Genomic DNA, 18,708 nt, shown 5'->3' on the forward strand with positions numbered 1-18,708 from the left:
CTCCTGGAGGAGAAAACAATAACTGTCATTACCATCAATGTCACTAGTTGATTAACAAACATTCAAAAACATACAAACAAGAAAAAAACATTCCTTTAAGTTATCCCTTATAATTAGTATGAAAAAGAATGAAGGTGATCTGTAGAATATTGCCATAAATCACATTGTAAAGAATTCCCATGTTGGTGGGGCCTTGTATTAGGAAAAGATTATTTCTTTCCTTCAGAAAGCAAAAAATTTGTTTAAAAGAAAAATCCTCTAGAAGTGACATTTGATACACTTTACACAAAATCAATTGTCAGTTTTATTGTTGCTGCCCACAAGTAGGGGAACCCTTAGCCTCCAGTCAATGAAGTAAGACTATCTAACTGCTTTCTAACTTTCTCAGAGAACTGATTTTCTTAGGTATATTTGAAAAGAGCTTCTACAGAAAGGCGAGTCTCAAAAATCCCCCATGAGGTATAATGACTGTGGCACATAAGAACAGACAACCAAAAAAACTATTCAATTTAGGTCTTTTCTAAGACATGGTAAAAGAAAAAAAAAATGAAATTTATCTTAAAAGACTAAAAAGCTAGTATAAAATTCAACATTTGAGATTTTCTGAATATTTGTTAGGAGCTAACCAGTTAGCTTTTACAAATAAGTGGGAATCCAACTAAATTAAAATTCAAATCTGTCTGAAGTTTACCCATATTATCCAAGAAAAATTAATATAGTTCAAACTCCTAAAGCTTCCACTGAAGACCATCTGTGAGGCAGTGTAGCATCATGGCTAGACAGATCACATCCTGGACCAATGCCCACACTCCCTGCTTCCTAGCTTCTTAACTCTAGCTCAATAATCTAACTTCTCAGCGTCCCTGTCCTTAAATGCAGTGCGCAGCTTTCTTTCCCATCAGGTCTCCAGAGGATTAACTGAGCTCCTACAAGGACTCAGTGTCCACCCTGATGGCCTTTCCAGCTGCATCTCCTGCATGCACCTTCAAGCACTCTCCTAACTCTCTCCCTCAAAAGGCCCTCCCTCGGTGTTCCTTAGGCTGTGATCATCTTTCCCTACACCTCACTCAGACTTTCTCTTCTTTATCCTTTCTAAGGGTAAACCTTCATCCAGCAGTAACCATCTTACCACCATACCCACACATCTAAATTCCTGTCATTCAAGGCCCAGCTCAAACCTAAATTCTCTCAAGTCCAACAAGAACACTACCACCTCCAAAAAGCCCCTAATTCCCAGAGATCAATGTTTCTCTATCAGGCTGCAACCAATCACCTGGGTAATTAAAAAAAAAAAAAAAAAAATTAAAAAAAAGAAAAAAAAATTTCTTCCCTGAAGCCTGGTCATCAGCCACATTCACTTTGTCCATCTGAGGTGTGGCCCAGGCACCATCCATGGAAGCGACCTCCCATGCTAAGACCGCACAACACTTCCCCAGTACTTCCCCTGCAGCACTTTGTACTTTCTATTTTAATTACATAGAGATTGTAAGTAAACTGTAAACTTTTGGAAAATGGGATCAGTACTTGATTTATAGCCCTCAAATACCCACAAGAACGTTGGCTTGATCTACCAGGCTGGTCAACCATGTTAAATGCAGAGGTAAACAGAATTTCAGCACTCCTAGAATAGATGATCAAAAATATGGTTTAAAACAACACCTGAAAAACCAACCTACATTTCAATAGTTCAGATGTTAAGTTCTACTTGGGTGAACTAGCCAACGCTGAAGAAATAATTTACCACCAAAACAGAAGAAACGTCATTATAATGAATGAGGTGCAGACTAACCATGTCTGGTTTCATAGATGGTCTCTCCCATCCCCTCTCCCAGAGTTCCCTGAATGGGTCATGCACGCTCATGCCTCCACACTTGGAATATACACTACGAGCTCTTACCACATTCTTCATCTAGTTGTTACCAGCTCATTGTGGAAACACCTTCAATGATGGAAAGTCTCCCCTTAGATCAAAGTCTTAGTTGAATGGCCCTCTTCTGCACTCCCCAGATACCTGGTAATATTATCCCTATCATAGCACCTGTCACAACAAATTAATATTTCGTTTGTCTAGTTCCCTGTCCATTTCTTGAGAGAAGGACTCTCTGCATGGTAACTCCATCATCTTGGATAATATACAGCACTTAGGAAGTGTTCAATAATGTTGACTAAATGAGTGAATGAGAATGAGGCCTTCAGTTTCTACATCTTAAAAAGAAATTGATATCCAAGGTCTCTGCCAGCTTCGTAGTCTATTAGAATGATCAATAAAAACAAATGACAACTACATATAATAAAGATTTAGATCCATGTTTAATTTCTAAATCATACTGTGACAAGTTGGTCATTTATACAAGATTTTTCTTTACGCATTGTTTTAATATTTAAGCCTAAGATAATAAACTTCTGTCCTACTATTATGTTTGGAGAAATTTCCCTTCAAAAAGCATTAAGTGCTCATTAGTAATCCAGCAATCTAACTTTAATACAAGGTAATACATCCTTTTCCGTAGGTAAAGAAGTATAAATATTTCTTAAGGATGGACAGGTGAATACTAAGGCAATTTTTACATTTTGAAGCCTAGATGGTAAAAAGTAGGTACTGCTAGCTTATAGTCAGTACCTAAAACAATATTCAGCCCAGAATAGATGCATATTAAAGGACATATAAATAAGTAATTCTCAGGTACTGACCCAATTCCAGTTTTAACCTCAATGGAGCTATTATTGAAACTAGTCACCTCTACAATAAAGGTGTACAAAAATAGAAATTAAGCTTTGGAATGTAATTTCTTTTATTAGTTGTTCAAGCAATGATTTTCAAGATACTGGTATATTATTTCAAATACAGTAAAAGTATTTTTGTGAGGACTTAGCATAGAATCTACTGGGAATCTACCACTTTCCTAATCTCAACTATTCTTTATACTAACAGATGACTAGGCTACCCAAACAAACTAAACTTTATGTGTTTCTTTGAAAAGCTTTATTGATTATGATGTTAAGGTCATTGCAATACATTAATTGCATACATTAATGATTAAATTGCCCGATAATTAGACATAAAGACTGCCGACAGGAATAATTACTCCAATTTCATTTTGTAGATGATAGCAATATATAATAAAGCAGGCCCTACTAATTTTTTTTTAAGTTTATTTAAGTAATCTCTACCACCAATCTTGGGCTCGAACTCATGAACCTGAGATTAAGAGTCAGTATGCTCTACAACTGAGCCAGTCAGGCACCCCACTTGTTAAACAAACCAAAATAACTTTCATGGTTTTTTTCCTTTTACCTTGATAGCTTTATTATTGTAGTTTTCCCAGGTGTTGCATTTTATATCACTAGCACTCCTGTACCATATTAAGAGAAAATGGCTCCAGATCTTACTCTGTGGTAAGGTGCAATTCCCTTGGTCTTGAACCTTTAAGTAATGCCAAGAAAAACTCAAATATTAAAATCTCTTTCAGTAACCTTGAGGTAAGACTTGCCCAATGACCTGAGCATCCTGCAAGAGTGACAAAAGTTGGGATGCCTGGGTGGCTCAGTAGGTTAGGCCCCTGCCTTCGGCTCTGGTCCTAATCCCAGGGTCTTAGGATCCAGCGCCAAATCTGGCTCCTTGCTCAGCGGGGAGCCTGATTTTCTCTCCGCCTCTGCCTGCCACTCTGCCTGCTTGTGCACGCACGTGCTCTCTCTCTCTGACAAATAAGTAAGATCTTAAAAAAAAAAAAAAAAAAAAGAGTGACAAAAGTTCAGATACCCTGTAGAAAACCTTATTTTGATACTCATATTTGTGGGAGACCTTAAAAACAAACAAACAAAACAAAACAAAAAAGAAAGAAAGAAAGAAAAGAAAAGAAAAGAAAAAGTTAGTTTAATAATGATAGTATGTTCGTTCTCTCCGGGGGCCTGGGTGTTCAGTCGGTTAATCCTCTGCCTTCAGCTCAGGTCATGATCTCCGGCTCCTGGATTCAAACCCAGAGAGGGGCTCTCTGCTCATTAGCGAGTCAGCTTCTCCCTCTCTCTGTGATCTCTCTTGCTTTCGCTCTCTCAAATAAATAATAAAATATTTTTTAAAAAAGTATGTTCTCTTCCGTCTTTTAAAAAAATGCTATTACACTGTAACGAGTAATATTAACACGTATATCTGGGTGCAAGGACACCACGTTGCAAGTACATTAAAGTGCAGCAAGAGCAGAAAAGTGTTTCCTGCTCCTAAAGTTCCAGAAAATACGAGACTTTGATATAAAGCAAGGGTCATTTTAAAACCACGTAAATTTAAAGAGATGACATACAACCACAACTCAGTGGCTGAAGAAAAACGGATGTTGAGGCAAATTTGCTTTTGACATCTAAAGTCACTCCTAGCTGTATTCTGAGCAAAAAACCGTGGCTCTTCCTAGAGTTGACTATAGACAGAGAAAGTCCCAAAATAAGACAGGTGCTTTGCAAACACAGTAACTAGAACTAGCTCAGGCTTCTCTGCGCCCAGTCCTACGTTCAAGGATCACAACGACCGACTTCATTCACCACTGTAACAAGGTGATTCTGGAAAGCTGACGTCTTCAGAGAAAGACCAAGAGAGAAAACTTAGCCACGAAGATCTTCAAGAGAAAACTTGCTCGGCTTCTTGCTTTGGGTGTGAAGAGACTCCTTAAATCTCTTAAGTTTTCCCAATTAATTACCCACACCACGCCACCTTTTGTATACAGTAGATGACAAAACTCTTCGAGACTGAAAAACTCAAAAGCAAAACCTCCAGAACTCAAAGTTAACACCCTAAAGGGGGGAAATCCCGTGGCCAAATATCTCCCCACCACCAGGACTGACTGCCCGCGTCGCACCCCACGCTGCAGGGAGGCAGGCACTTACCCACCGCTCGCCCAGGAGACCCAAACCTGGGTGTTTCAAACTCTGAAGCGTGGCACGCTGCCTACTCTCCTGGGGAAGGCTCTTACCCGACGCACCCCCTCCCTTAAAGATACCCTCACAGCCCGCTGGGCGCTGCCATTTTGACAAGAAGGGGGTCCTTGCTCCTGAGGCCCTTAGCGGGTCGCCCTGAGCGTAGCCGGAGGACCAGGGAGTCCCTCACTCATCGCCTCTGCGACCCCCTCGGCGCGTCCCGTCCTTGCGCTCAGAAAGCGCCCGGCCCTGGGAGCCCACAGACAGAGCTCGGTAACGTTAAAGCGCCCAGGAAACCCCGCTCGGCCTCTCAGGCAGCTCAGAGGGCGGCCCCAGCGCAAGGGGCGGGTCATCTGCGGCCGGGGGCGGAGCGTCGACCTGGGGCGCACTCGGTAACCCTGGCAACGCGCCCTCGGGCCTCGCGGAGGTGCGACTAAGCGCTGCGGTGGGAAACTAAGTGTCCCCGCTACGACCCCAAGCTTTTCGTGAAGGCGCTCCTAGACGGGCTGCACGCACTTAGTGCTTGGGCCTCCGGCCTGCGTCCCTCCACAGGCTCAGTCCTTTCCCTGCGGCTGTCCCCCCATCTCCGCCTCAGCCCTCCCGTAGGGGTGCTGCACGCCGGTTCCTCGGAGGCGCGGGCGGAGGACGGGAACGCCTCCGGGTCGGCGCCTCCCCCTTAAGCTGTCCGAAGCCCGCCTGAGCCCGCCTCCGAAGCGGCGCGCGACGCCCAGCGCCTCCAGGCGCGGGCCGGTGTTCATCCTGGCCCAGGCCCGGCCCGCGGGCAAGACCGAGCCACACCGCATTTTCTTTTATTTCGTTCGTGGTTTTGCATAGACTGAAGTTTCGTGGGTTAGGTTAAACTCGGGACCTTCTCGAAGAGGACCCATTTATTTTTTTCCTTCCAAAATGGCAGCCTCCAGCCGCGCACAAGTATTAGATCTGTACCGGGCGATGCTGAGAGAGAGCAAGCATTTCAGCGCCTACAATTACAGGTGACCCGGCGGGCGGCGGGGGCCGGGAGGTCCGGGGTGCGGGGAGCTCCTGTCCTGCGCCGGCGACTTCGGGACGGGGATGCAAAGTTTCCGCCGCCGGAAAGCGTGCGCCTATCGACCAGCGTGGCTCTCTGAAACCTCGGAGGGGAAAAGGGAGGGTGGGCTTGCCCTTCCTTGTATCAGAGAGACGTTCAAATCTTGTGATGTTTTCCCCCGCGTCGAACTCCCTGGTTCTCTGGGAGCGTGGTTACTGGTGTGTTTCTACCATGAGAAGAGTAGACGTGGAAGCTGCAGGTGCTCACGCTGGGACCTCTGTGTCGCATGCATAGAACTTGCCCTAGGATTCAAAGAGACGATAGAGGAAGCGAGCAGCCAGTAGCACATGTCCGAAAGCTGAAGCCTCGCTCTAGCCACTATCCTAGGTGCTTAATTAGCTTTTTTAGTTGCAGGAATCAAATTCTTTCTACTTAGGGCACTGGCTTTGAGGAGCTCGTGGGGCGAAAACAGGGTTTATAAGAAGGAGATTCAAAGAGCTGTAAAGGAAAGAAACTCAAAAACTTCTGGGATGGGAAACGTTTATCTTGGCCTCATCAGATGGGATACCGCTTAAAGGATCTTTGCGGCAGGAGAATGAATGTCTAAACTTCCGTCCCTCAGTGTAGCACACAACTTGCTTCATGCCTGCCCCCTTCTCATATTTGCTCCTGAGTCCCTTATTGATTTCCTATATCTTCTGTCTGCCTCACAGCCTCTCCTTTCTTTTTTGCTTCCTTATAACTTCTGACCCATCGTTGCTGTGGTATCTTAATGATTTTCTCTCTGCATCCTTTCAGATTTGGTGTTTCCTACTAACTACCTGATCTTCTCAGCGTTGAGCCATATTTATGCCAGGTCTCACTTTGGGTGACTGTCCAGCCTAGGGATTGAGTGACCTAGGAGAGAGTCTGATCAAATAGGCACAACCCTCCCAATGGATATATGAGTTGGCAGGCCCTGTGATAAGGAGACCCATTACACCGTTGGTTATGGGACAGAATACTAAACCTCTCAAGCAGTGACTAATTTTTAGATACCTGCATAGAAAAGGTATTCAGGGCGCCTGGGTGGCTCAGTGGATTAAGCCGCTGCCTTCGGCTCAGGTCATGATCTCAGGGTCCTGGGATCGAGTCCCGCATCGGGCTCTCTGCTCAGCAGGGTGCCTGCTTCCCTCTCTCTCTCTCTCTCTGCCTGCCTCTCCATCTACTTGTGATCTCTGTCAAATAAATAAATAAAATCTTTAAAAAAAAAAAAAGAAAAGAAAAGGTATTCATCTTGTAAATTTGAAAACAGTATTTACCAGTGAGACCAGTCAAATGGTTGAAAGAAACATTTCATGGGAGAGCATGATTTTACTTAATGACTTTGTCTTTGGAAGGTAAAGTTTGTAAATATTAGCAATACTGGTGAAATTTTTGACGAAAAATTAACCAAGTTCTTAGCACCAAGAGCATCACCAAGTCTGTTGAAGACACTGACAAAATATGCAAGTGAGAAGTGGTAACCAGTTAGTTGCAGTCTGGAAGAAGATATTTTGTCATTTAAATTTACTAAGAATGAACAAGAACTGGGAATCAGCACACAGATCACACACTGGAGGGTACCCTAGATATCCCACACGTATCTAGGGTGGATATGAAAGCATATCCACCCTAGATATCCCACACGTATCTAGGGTGGATATGAAAGCATATCCACCCTAGATATCCCACACGTATCTAGGGTGGATATGAAAGCATATCACCAAGAAGGAGTCTTCAGAGAATATGTAATATGTAATCTTCAACAAGTCAGTCAACCATAGTAGTTCAGTATTCTTGTTTACAAAATTTGCTTGTTGGACTAGGTAATCTCTGAGGACTCTTACATTACTAAAAATCCATTTGGAAATTATTTATGAGCCAGGTGGTGAAATCCACATTCGAGGCAAAATTTTTATGAAGTGAATAAATGCCAAGTCAACAGGAGTAGACTGCAGGAAAACCATTCAAAGCTGTAACTGGTGGGCAGAAAATTGGAAACAAGTTTTTGTATGAGCCACTGTAAGGTAATTTACATTTAGAAAATAATTGTTCAAATTATACATTGAGTTGTTTTTGAACTAACTTTATTATACACATGTAACTTTATTAACTATAGGAATCTGGTAATCATTTTATACTTTCTTGAAATCATGGACCTAAAACCTGAGATTCCCATTAGTATGATCTCTAATTAACTTATTAAAAAATAATGTCCTTCTGTATTAAAGCTGTATCTTGTGAATTTCAAAAAGAGCCCCTTTTCCTTTGTGAAGTTCTCTCTATTGGACAATGCCCTTTAAACACTCTTGAGTTCATCCTTTTTTGAGATTCAGCTCAATCATGACCTTCTCAGGACAAAGGTTTTCCTAATTCTCCTCATCCACAACCCCAGCCTCCATCTAAACAGGTCCATTTTACTTCAGTGCTTCCAAAAACTTGTCTGAAGACTAATTTGCCCTGTGTGCAAAACCTGGAGAGCTTTGGGTTCAGCAAAGCACCTACCGTCAATGGCTTTTTTAACAAACCCCAGTGGGACACAGTTATAGAAACCATTTTCACGGGCGCCTGGGTGGCTCAGTTGGTTAAGCGACTGCCTTCGGCTCAGGTCATGATCCTGGAGTCCCGGGATCGAGTCCCGCATCAGGCTCCCAGCTCCACGGGGAGTCTGCTTCTCCCTCTGACCTTCTCCTCGCTCATGCTCTCTCTCACTGTCTCTCTCTCTCTCAAATAAATAAATAAAATGTTTAAAAAAAAAAAGAAAAGAAACCATTTTCACAAACTGTGTTAAGTGCTGTGATGGGCATGCACAGGGGTAGAACCAAGAACATGTCCCAGAAGAAGACATTGGGTCAAAGGTGTGAATCAGCATAGTATGCTCAGATAACAACAAACAGTAGAAGATTATTTAATTGCTAGAGAGTTAAGTGTGATTCAGGGGGTGACAGAGGATGAGACTGAGGGTGGACTCAGGGGCCTAGGCACCATGCGAAGGAACTTGGGTTTTATTCTTATCTAACAGGCAGCTAATAAAACATTTTAAAATTAAAAAAAAATTTTTTTTTAAGATTTTATTTATTTATTTGTCAGAGAGAGAGAGGGAGAGAGCGAACACAGGCAGACAGAATGTCAGGCAGAGGCAGAGGGAGAAGCAGGCTCCCTGCCAAGCAAGGAGCCCGATGTGGGACTCGATCCCAGGACGCTGGGATCATGACCTGAGCCGAAGGCAGCTGCTTAACCAACTGAGCCACCCAGGCGTCCCTAATAAAACATTTTATTTATTTACTTATTTTTTTAAGATTTTATTTATTTATTTGACAGAGAGAGATCACAAGCAGGCAGAGAGGCAGTCAGAGAGAGAGGAGGAAGCAGGCTCCCTGCCGAGCAGAGAGCCCGATGCGGGGCTCGATCCCAGGACCCCGAGATTATGACCTGAGCCGAAGGCAGCGGCTTAACCCACTGAGCCACCCAGGCGCCCCCCTAATAAAACATTTTAAAACAGAAAGTGACATGGCCAGATTTGCATTTTAGGTAGATCATTGGCAGCAGCGTAGAAGATAATTTGGAGAACTAGATATAAAGACACCAAATGGGAGTTGATATACCAATGCTGAGGCGAGATTAGGGTCCTTTTTTTTTTTTTAAGATTTTATTTATTTATTTGTCAGAGAGAGAGAGGGCACAAGCAGGCAACAAAGGCAGAGGGAGAAGCAGGCTCTCCTTTGAGCAAGGACTCAATCCCAGGACTCTGGGATCATGACTTGAGGCAAAAGCAGACGCTTAACCAACTGAGCCACCCAGGCATCCCAGAGATTAGGGTCTAATGAAGGCAAGAATAGTGGTAGATAGAGAAAAAAGACATATTCGATTAATAATTATAGGGTAAACTTGTTAGAACCCTATGAATGATTGGATTCAAGAATAAGGAAGAAAGAATCCAACAGAGTCTAGAATCCCTTCCAGGTTACTGGTTAACCTGAGGCACAGAAAGATTAAGTGTAAAGTTGTGCCATTAACTGACTTAAGTACAGAAATAGCTGGTCTTATGACAAGAAGACTTACGAATACATCTTCAGACATCTTGAGTGAATGTCATCTGATGCCCAGCAAAGGCAGTTACTCACAAGAGTGTAAAGCTCAGGGAAGCAAACAGGGCTAGAGTTACCATCATCACTTACTTGCTGTATGACCCTGGAAGAGTCATTTCACTTCTCAGTTTGGCAGTTTCTTAATCTGTAAAACAGAAATTCTGTGAAACAGATAATTTATCTCTCAGAGGTTGAAGTTTAAATGAGTTAATACATGTCAAGTGCTTTTTGTACTTGAGGCACCTTGTGGCTCAGTTAGTTAAGCATCCAAGTCTTGATTTCAGCTCAGGTCATGATCTCAGGGTTGTGAGATGGAGCCCCATGTCAATGGGCTCTGAGGTGGGCATGGAGCATGCTCAAGGTTCTCTCTCCCTCCGTTGGTCCCCCACCCTGACATGTGTACACACTCTCTTAAAAAAAAAAAGGTCTTGATATTATGTGAAATTTCTAGGAAGAGCATTTAGGGTGGTTGTTCTCAACTGGGGACAATTTTTTATTTTTAAAGATTTTATTTATTTATTTGACAGATCACAAGCAGGCAGAGAGGCAGGCAGAGAGAGAGGAGGAAGCAGGCTCCCTGCCGAGCAGAGAGCCCGATGCGGGGCTCGATCCCAGGACTCTGAGATCATGACCCGAGCCGAAGGCAGCGGCTTAACCCACTGAGCCACCCAGGCGCCCCAACTGGGGACAATTTTATCTGACAATATCTGGAGACATTTTTGTTGTCACAGTTTGGGTGGGAGGATACTAGTGGCCAGGGATGCTGCTAAACACAGAATCCCCCCTAATAAAGAATTACCTGACCCAAAATGTCAAACATACCAAGACTGAGAAATCTTAGTATATGGTGACAAAACCAGTGGGCTAAGGATGCTGTTCTAGAGAAGGGGTTGGTCAAAGAAGAGCCACTAAAGGAGGCCGAGAGATATATAGTCTAAGAATGTGGTCCTCCAACTTAAGGGTCTCAGGATCCTTTTTACATTCTTAAATGTAACTGAGGACCCAAAAGCTTTGTGTATGTGTGCCATAGTTATCAATATCATATTAAAAAATCAAAAACTAAAACATTAAAATACCTATTTTTAAATGAATTGATAAACCCATTACATACAAAAATAACATTTTTATGAAAAGTGACCATTAAATTAGTGACAAGAGTGACGTTCGACATTTTTGCAAATCTCTTTAATGTTTGTCTTAGTAAAAGAAGGGTAGATTCTTATATTTGTGTCTGCCTACAGCCTGTTGCTATATCACATGTCATTTAGCCTCTGGGAGCTTCCACTATACACTCATAAGAAAATGAGAGTAGAACTGGCAAATGTCTTGGTATTATATTATAAAACAGTTTTTCTGGTGGATCCCCTGAAAGGTCCCAGAGACCCCCCCCCCCCCCCACTGACTCCTGGCCCACACTTGGATAACACTGTAGTGTCTAAAAATGAGAAGAGAACAAGCAAGGAGAGTAGTGTCACAAAAGTCAACATAGTCACGTGTTTCGGGAAAGTGGTCAGGGCCACTTGTTTTAGCAAGGTCCAATAAAGAAAGATGGAAATGTGGTCCCTGGTGTTGGCAGTATGGAAATCTCTAGGGACCTTTACCTGAGCAGTGTTAGTGAGGTGGTTAAGGCAGAACCTGGATTGTGGGGGTTGAGAAGTGAGTCAGAAGGAAGTAAACAGCCACAGTGAGTGTAAACCAACCCACCACCCCAGGAAGTCTGGTTAATGTGATATGAGAGTTTGGATAACTGCTAGAGGCAGACCCCACAAGGGGTAAGAAGTGGTGTGTCTGAGAGCACAGTTGGTTTTAGGACAGGAGGAGAGACACTTTTTCATCAGTGGGGTGAAGGAGGTGAAGATAAGAAAAGATAGAAAATTGAGGTGATTCATGCCATACCTAACAGCCAGTTTCTGGATAAAGTGGAAAGTAAGTGGACGTGAAGGCAGCACTGTGCTCTCAGATTTATTATTACACATGTCAAACACTATTGTTGTAGGTTTACTTGTGTCTGCCATTCATTCCTTCAAAGCAGAAATTCTGTTTTAGGTCTTTATCCCTAGTGCTTAGCACAGTAACTATGCAGTATGTATTTATAATTAATTATTAAAAAGTAAGATGAAATTGTATTCAGAGGTAATTTTTATCAGCGATTTCTCCTCTTACAGGTTAAAAATAATGTAAAATGTGAGAAAAAGCAAAAATAATGCCCAAACGCTTACCAAATTAAGTATCAGAACTCCTCCTTTCTTCATTAAATATTTGAATGTTACACTTCTTGTAGTGAAAGCTGCAAATCAAAATGAATCTCCCATTAATGCTAGAGAGTGGTAACTGATTGTTGACCTTAAAAAAACAAAAGAGCCCATTATTTTACCAGCCAAATGACCTATTTAGGAACAGAGGAATTGCAATTCAGGACATGAAGGCCATGTCAAACGGTAGGCCTGTCTGGAGAACAAAGGAGAAGAATATTATAGAGAAAAAGGAGGAGATTGGTAGGGGCTGCTTGGAACAAAAGACTGTTGGATGAAAGTGGAGTTCAGGGTGGTGATGGTTTCTCATTGGTTGGGGTCCTGGCAGTTTCTCCTTGGCTGGGTTGTTGGGCAAGGAGAAAACCTTTCTACTGGGGTAGTGAAGTGAACTTCTTCCCATCCACTAGGGTGAGGTAAGCTGGATGGAAAGTTTGAGAGTCAGAGTTCCCCTCAGGGCTTCCTCACTACATTTCAAATGAGACTTCCCTTTATTAATTTTCATAGTACCATTAGAAGTTTATCAGTAAAGTTCATGGGGTGCCTGGGTGGCTCAGTTGGTTAAGCATCTGCTTTCAGCTCAGATCATGATTCTGGGGTCCTGGGATCAATCCCAGGGCTGGGCTCTCTTCTGCCTCCTCCCACCTGCCCCCACCCCACACTTGTGCTCTCTCTTACTATCTCTCTCTCAAATAAAAAAATAAAATCTTTTTTAAAAGTTTATCAGTAAAGTTCAAAGGGGGAAAAGGTGTGTAGAGGAGCTGACCTCATAAGCGCCACCTTAAAAATAGATAGCAATAGGAATGCTTTTGACTACAAGTAATAGAAGACCTTTACCCAGTATGTGAGGGGTTTATTTTCATGTAGAGAAGTCTAGAGGTAGGTAGCTGCTCGAACTGATTAGTCACTAGATGATGTCAAGGTGTCTGAATGTTCGTTTTCTTCTCATTCGTATGCCTGATGGTTGCAAAGGGCTATTGGAAGTTCCAAGTATATCCTTATTCAAGGCAAGAAGCAGAAAGAAAGGTGCCCCAACCAGGAAAAAGTAAGCTTTTGTTTCATAAGGAAAGAGTAAACTTGGAACCGTTGTAGTGGACTTCTGGTTATAGCATTGACCGGGACTCTTACATTTTCCCACTAGCTGGGCATGGGGTTAGAAAATGAGGGTGTAGCTAATTCTAGCCTTTGTGGTTGGAAGGCAGCAGAGAAAAGAGTTGGCAATGACTGGTGAGCCAGCCACCAGTTAGTGTCTGCCACAGCTAGGGACACGAAGGCATGAGTGGAGAAGCATTCCAGGCATAGACAATGAGGGGTCAGGGAAGTAAAACACAAGGGGCACTTTGGAACCAGAAGCACTGGTTTGGAGTTCCAGCACAGATAATTTTGAGTGCCAGTCGAAATAGTCAGCAAGTAATCAAATGGGTCTCAAACAGAGGTGAGGATAGAAAGGATAAATAGCTTGACTAAGGTCTTACAACTGGTAAATGACAGAATGGGAACTAGAATGCCTCCCAGCCCACAGGGCAGTCTCCCCCCCCCTCCCCAACACGCTGTGCATCTTCTGACTTGGCCTTCAAAAGTTTTAGAAACATCAATCCAAAGATACTTACTTTCACAATTTCTCTTTACAACTGAAGTAGCTAAACAGGCTGACCCTCGTTTTGTGATTGGTAAATTACTAACTGTTGGTAATGTCAGAACTTAATTACTACCTGCTACACCACTGAAAGCAGCATGATTGAAGCCTCTGATTCAAGTCTTAATGCATGGATTACGTAATGGTTCCTATTTAGTCGTCTGTTCTCTAAGAAGAGAGAAGAGTCTGTTTTCTCTTAGAAAAGAGAGGTCTGTTCTCTCTCATAGAAGCTGAGGACGTGAAACCTTGAGCTCCCACACACAGGGTTTCCTCCACAAGTTCTAAACTCACTGTTGCAGATCTTTGGACACTGACTCCCTCTTTTGCCCCAGGTGCCACTGATTGATCAAGAATGCCAAGCTGAATAGTGCTAATTTGAATGTGAATAGCATCAACACCAAGCACCTTTCCCTTTCTAAAAAGGGACAGCCACACTGAAGACCTTAACTGCCAAATATTCTCTGGCCATGGAACAAATGGCCCAATCCAGTTTGTTTCTAACAGTTCTTGAAAACTCATGTATATTATTGCACTAGAGCCTCGGAGTAGATAGAACACAAACACCGGGTGGTCCAGCAGCTTTTTGGCATTCTTAACAAGATTGTTAGGATTTTCCCCCCAGTAAAAAGTTTTCTCTTTTTTTAAGTCTTGAAATGGATGTGTATGTTATGAGCAATCAAAGAAACCACAGACTTCTGTAATAAGCAGCCAAAGTAGAGTTTTGCTCACTATAAAATGTTGAACAAATCATACCTCTCTGTGAAAACTTTTTTAATTTTCTGTCACAGGCTAGGCAAAAACACAGAGGAGGGGGAGAGGAATAAAAGAGAAAAAGATAACTCTCGAATTTTCTAAGTTCTTCCCAAATTTACTCTTAAATTTATTTTGAGTATCTCCTTTTGAACTCATGGGACAGCCTGTGGCACTGTATTAGAACTATTGTACTTGATCCCTTCTTTCTATGGGTCCCCACAACTAGAGACAGTTCATTTGTACTGAAGAAAAACAGCTTCTTAGACTCTTCAAAGAAGGATTATTTATTACAATTAAATATGCTTGAAATTACAAAAAAAAATTTTTTTTGGTTGCTAAGTTCTGCCATATTGAGTGATAATGATTTTGAAAATAAGTAAAAATTGTACAATTTACTTTGAGAAGAAAATATTTAACATATTCAGCACCCTGAATTGGGGGAAAAATAACATTTTTTACTCTTGACCGTAGAGCGAAGTGCTAAAAATTTTTAGGTCTATGTCATTGTTGACTTACTGAGTTTAGTTTATAAGAGTTTGCAGATTCCACTTATTCTATTTGTACTTCATCTTGGCCCCTAAAGCATTTAAAAAACTTATAAGAATAAATACAGTAAGATGAAATAATTATCATAATTAAAAAATAATAAATGAGAGAATAAAGGCAAAGAAAAAATAAAGGTAGAGAATGTTGTAAGACAACAAAGGAGTAAGCTAGACCACAAAATGCAATAAATAAATAGGATTTCCGTAAAGTATCTTTAAATTACTCTGTTCTACCAGGATAATGCTTTTTTTTTTTTTTAAACCCAAGTATACTTACAAAACATAGTTTGAGAACTGCTGTAATGAGCATCATAGAAAATTGCCTTCCTCTTAATGACTTGCATCAATAGGCATATGACTACTTTGTCATGGGTGAAAGGTACTTCATTTCCCTTTCCTGACCCCTTTCCTGACACTGAATCCCATTTCATCAGGTAATAGATTTTTACATATATCTTAGCATTTATTTTCTCAATTAGGTGGTATCTCACCAATTTAGGAAAATTTTACAGAAACCAAATTAAGTAATAAAACTAGATCAGTGACATGAACCAAGCTCTGAATTTCTAGATTTAACAAGAGTCAGCTGAAAAAAGATGCGTTCTCCTGGCTTTTGTTTGTGTTTATAATAGCAGTGCCTTGACTAGGATTCCTTCAGATGATCTCTACCCTCCCATTTTTAAGAAGCAGATTTGGAATTTCCAAAGTTATGACCTAGTAATGTATCACTGTGACATCTTGGTTATCTGTGTGGCTTCATAACCACTCCTTAATGGAATTGTCTTTGAAAGGATAGCAGGTTTTTTTAACTCAAATATTCTGAGATTTAAACAAAAAAAAAATAACTCACAGAAAAGTCTTTCATGAAAAAAGAGAAATGAAAGTTGCAATGACTTGATGCTAGAACTTCTCTCTTCTTTTATCATTCCTGAACTAATGGTATCCTTCCTGAACTAATTTGCTTCAAATACTGTTTTCAGTGTTCTGTAAATGAGAATCATGAGCAAGGCCGTCCTGACGTAGGAAGATTCCTGGCCTTTGACTCAAGAAAACTTGTTTCAGGGGCACCTAGGGGCTCAGCTGGTAGAGCATACCACTCTTTTTTAAAGATATGTCTATTGGTGAGGTGGGAACAAAGGGAGAGAGAGAATCTCAAGGAGACTCTCCACTGAGTATGGAGCCCAACCCCGGGGTGGATCCCAGGACCCTGAGATCATGACCTGAGCCGAAACCAAGAGTCGGAGGCTCAATCACCTGAGCCACCCAGGCACCCCAGAGCAACCACGTGAACTCAGGGTTGTGAGTTCAAGCCCCATGTTAGGTGTAGAGATTACTGAAAAGAAAAGAAAAAGGAAACATGTTTCAAATTTAAGGTCAACGAACTCTATGACCTTGGTATAAATCATTTATTCCCCAATATGTCCTCTATAAAATGAGAATGCTAAAGTTGCAGTACTTTGGGGAATGTTTGGTATACAGGTGTTCCAAAGTCACCTCTGTGTTTCAGCAGATACAAGTAAATTAGCTACTACATAGTTATCTTTTATGCTGGCAGTCCAACTGCCAAATCATTAAAATTTGCAATAGCTAACGCAATTTAACCAGCTCAAGTTAAACTTGTGGAGTCACATTCTGTGCCGGCTTATTTAATCGCTAACCAAAAAACTCTCTCTCTCCGAAATATATAGTTTCAATGTGATGAGATTGGTTTGAGCCTTCATTCATCTAACCTTCTTTGGATACCTGCCATGTGGCAGAAACTTGGCTCCCTGCTAGAGGTACAGAGATAAACAGAACTGTGATCTTTGCCTAAGGAGCTTTGTAGTTCAGTGCTCACAACAGTACATTCACTGGGAATTTTAAGGCTGTGTGGTAGCAGTGCAACATAGCCTGTCCAGAAGGGGAGTGTGCTGTAGAAAGCAATGGTAGCTGTCTGCTGTAAAGGTTCAGTAGGAATTCGCTGGTGAAGGGAGGCAGAAGCAGAGGGGACAGATGTTTTAAAAAAAAAAAAAAAAAAAGTGTACTTGCTGCTGGACTTGAAGAACTGGCCGCAGTTTGGTTACCCAGATGGCAGACAGAGGGCAAAGAGGAGAGTAGACAGATCACAGAAGTGGCACCGCAGACAACAAAGCTCTGTGTGCCCTGCCAGACTGCTGGGTCGTGTTGCTAGGCAGCAAAAGCCATTAGGTATTTAAAGTAGACTACAGGTACAGCTTTAGCTGGATCACCCCAAAAATGAAGCGGATTGAAGACACTGAGCCCAGTTAGGAGGCAATGGCGTTGGTGCCGTTCAGTCCTGATGGTGAAGGTAAAACTAGAGTAATGGTGATGAATGGAAAGAAGAGACTGGTTTTGAGATATACTGAGAAGTAGAATTAGCTGGTCTTCATGACTGGTTGAATATGTTGGATTAGAGGGAATGACTCAGACTTCAGTAAGCAGAATATAGTCGGAAGGAGAGAGACCATTCAAAATCAAACATTACGTATCAGGGACAGTGCCTTAGTGGTACAAGGAAGACGTTGCCTGTGAGCACTTTTGTGTGTGGCGATACAGCTTCAGGAGAGCATCTGGAGGTTTCAGACACGATTTTTTTTTTTTTTTTAAGATTTTATTTATTTATTAGAGCACAGGGGGAAAGGGAGAAGCAGACTCCTTGCTGAGCAGGGAGCCCAACATGGGACTCAATCTCCAGACCCCAAGATCATGACCTGAGCTGAAGGCTGACATTTAACTGACTAAGCCACCCAGGTGCCCCTTAGACACATTTTTTAAAGATTTTTTAATTTGGGACGCCTGGGTGCTCAGTTGGTTGAGCCACTGCCTTCAGCTCAGGTCATGATCCTGGGGTTCTGGGATCAAGTCCCACATCAGGCTCCTTGGTTGGCAGGGAGCCTGCTTCCTCCTCTCTCTCTGCCTGCCTCTCTGCCTGCTTGTGTGTACTCACTCTCTCTGACAAATAAATAAAATCTTTAAAAGAAAAAAAAAGATTTTTTAATTTATTCGTTTGAGAGAGATAGCATAAGCAGGGGGAAGGTCAGAGGGAGACAGACAAGCAGACTCCCTACCACATGGGGAGGCTGATGTGGGACTCAATCCCAAACCCTGGGATCATGACCTGAGCTGAAGTAACCACTGAGGCACTGCTTCAGACATGATTTTAAAGCCTCTCTTTGGCCCTAGATGTTAACTTAATCTGCAACACTACATACGCTTGTTTCACTATTATTTCTCCAATTATGTAGCTTTCATATATTTTCTTTATTTGCCAGTTAATATTCATCAGTGTTCAATTCATTTTATTTGTTCTCAGGGTAATTGTTTTATTTACCAGATGGCTCATTAGATGTCATTACTGCATCTATTAGCCTTATATTCTTTTGTTTCTAGGGTAGTTTTTGAGTGGATTTAGTACAACCCCTTTTGCCTAGTTGAAAATTACTTATGTGATCAATTCATTACAATTATTATTCTATAGCATAATTAT

The 18,708-nt window shown here is 42.0% G+C and overlaps 1 protein-coding gene across 3 annotated transcripts in view; it reads left to right on the forward strand.

Annotated features, from left to right (window-relative positions):
- The first annotated feature begins 5,586 nt into the window (after positions 1-5,586).
- The window catches only part of LYRM4 (LYR motif containing 4), a 160,391-nt gene continuing 147,269 nt past the window's right edge, over positions 5,587-18,708 (forward strand). For all 3 annotated transcript variants that reach the window (XM_047732056.1, XM_047732058.1, XM_047732057.1), the window contains exon 1: positions 5,587-5,894. In XM_047732056.1, the coding sequence (XP_047588012.1) occupies positions 5,809-5,894 (86 nt within the window). In that variant the 5' untranslated portion in view covers positions 5,587-5,808. The remainder of the gene's footprint in view (positions 5,895-18,708) is intronic.

The sequence above is a fragment of the Lutra lutra genome, chromosome 6 (assembly GCF_902655055.1).
Source record: "Lutra lutra chromosome 6, mLutLut1.2, whole genome shotgun sequence".
In the NCBI taxonomy this organism is placed as follows: Eukaryota; Metazoa; Chordata; class Mammalia; order Carnivora; family Mustelidae; genus Lutra; species Lutra lutra.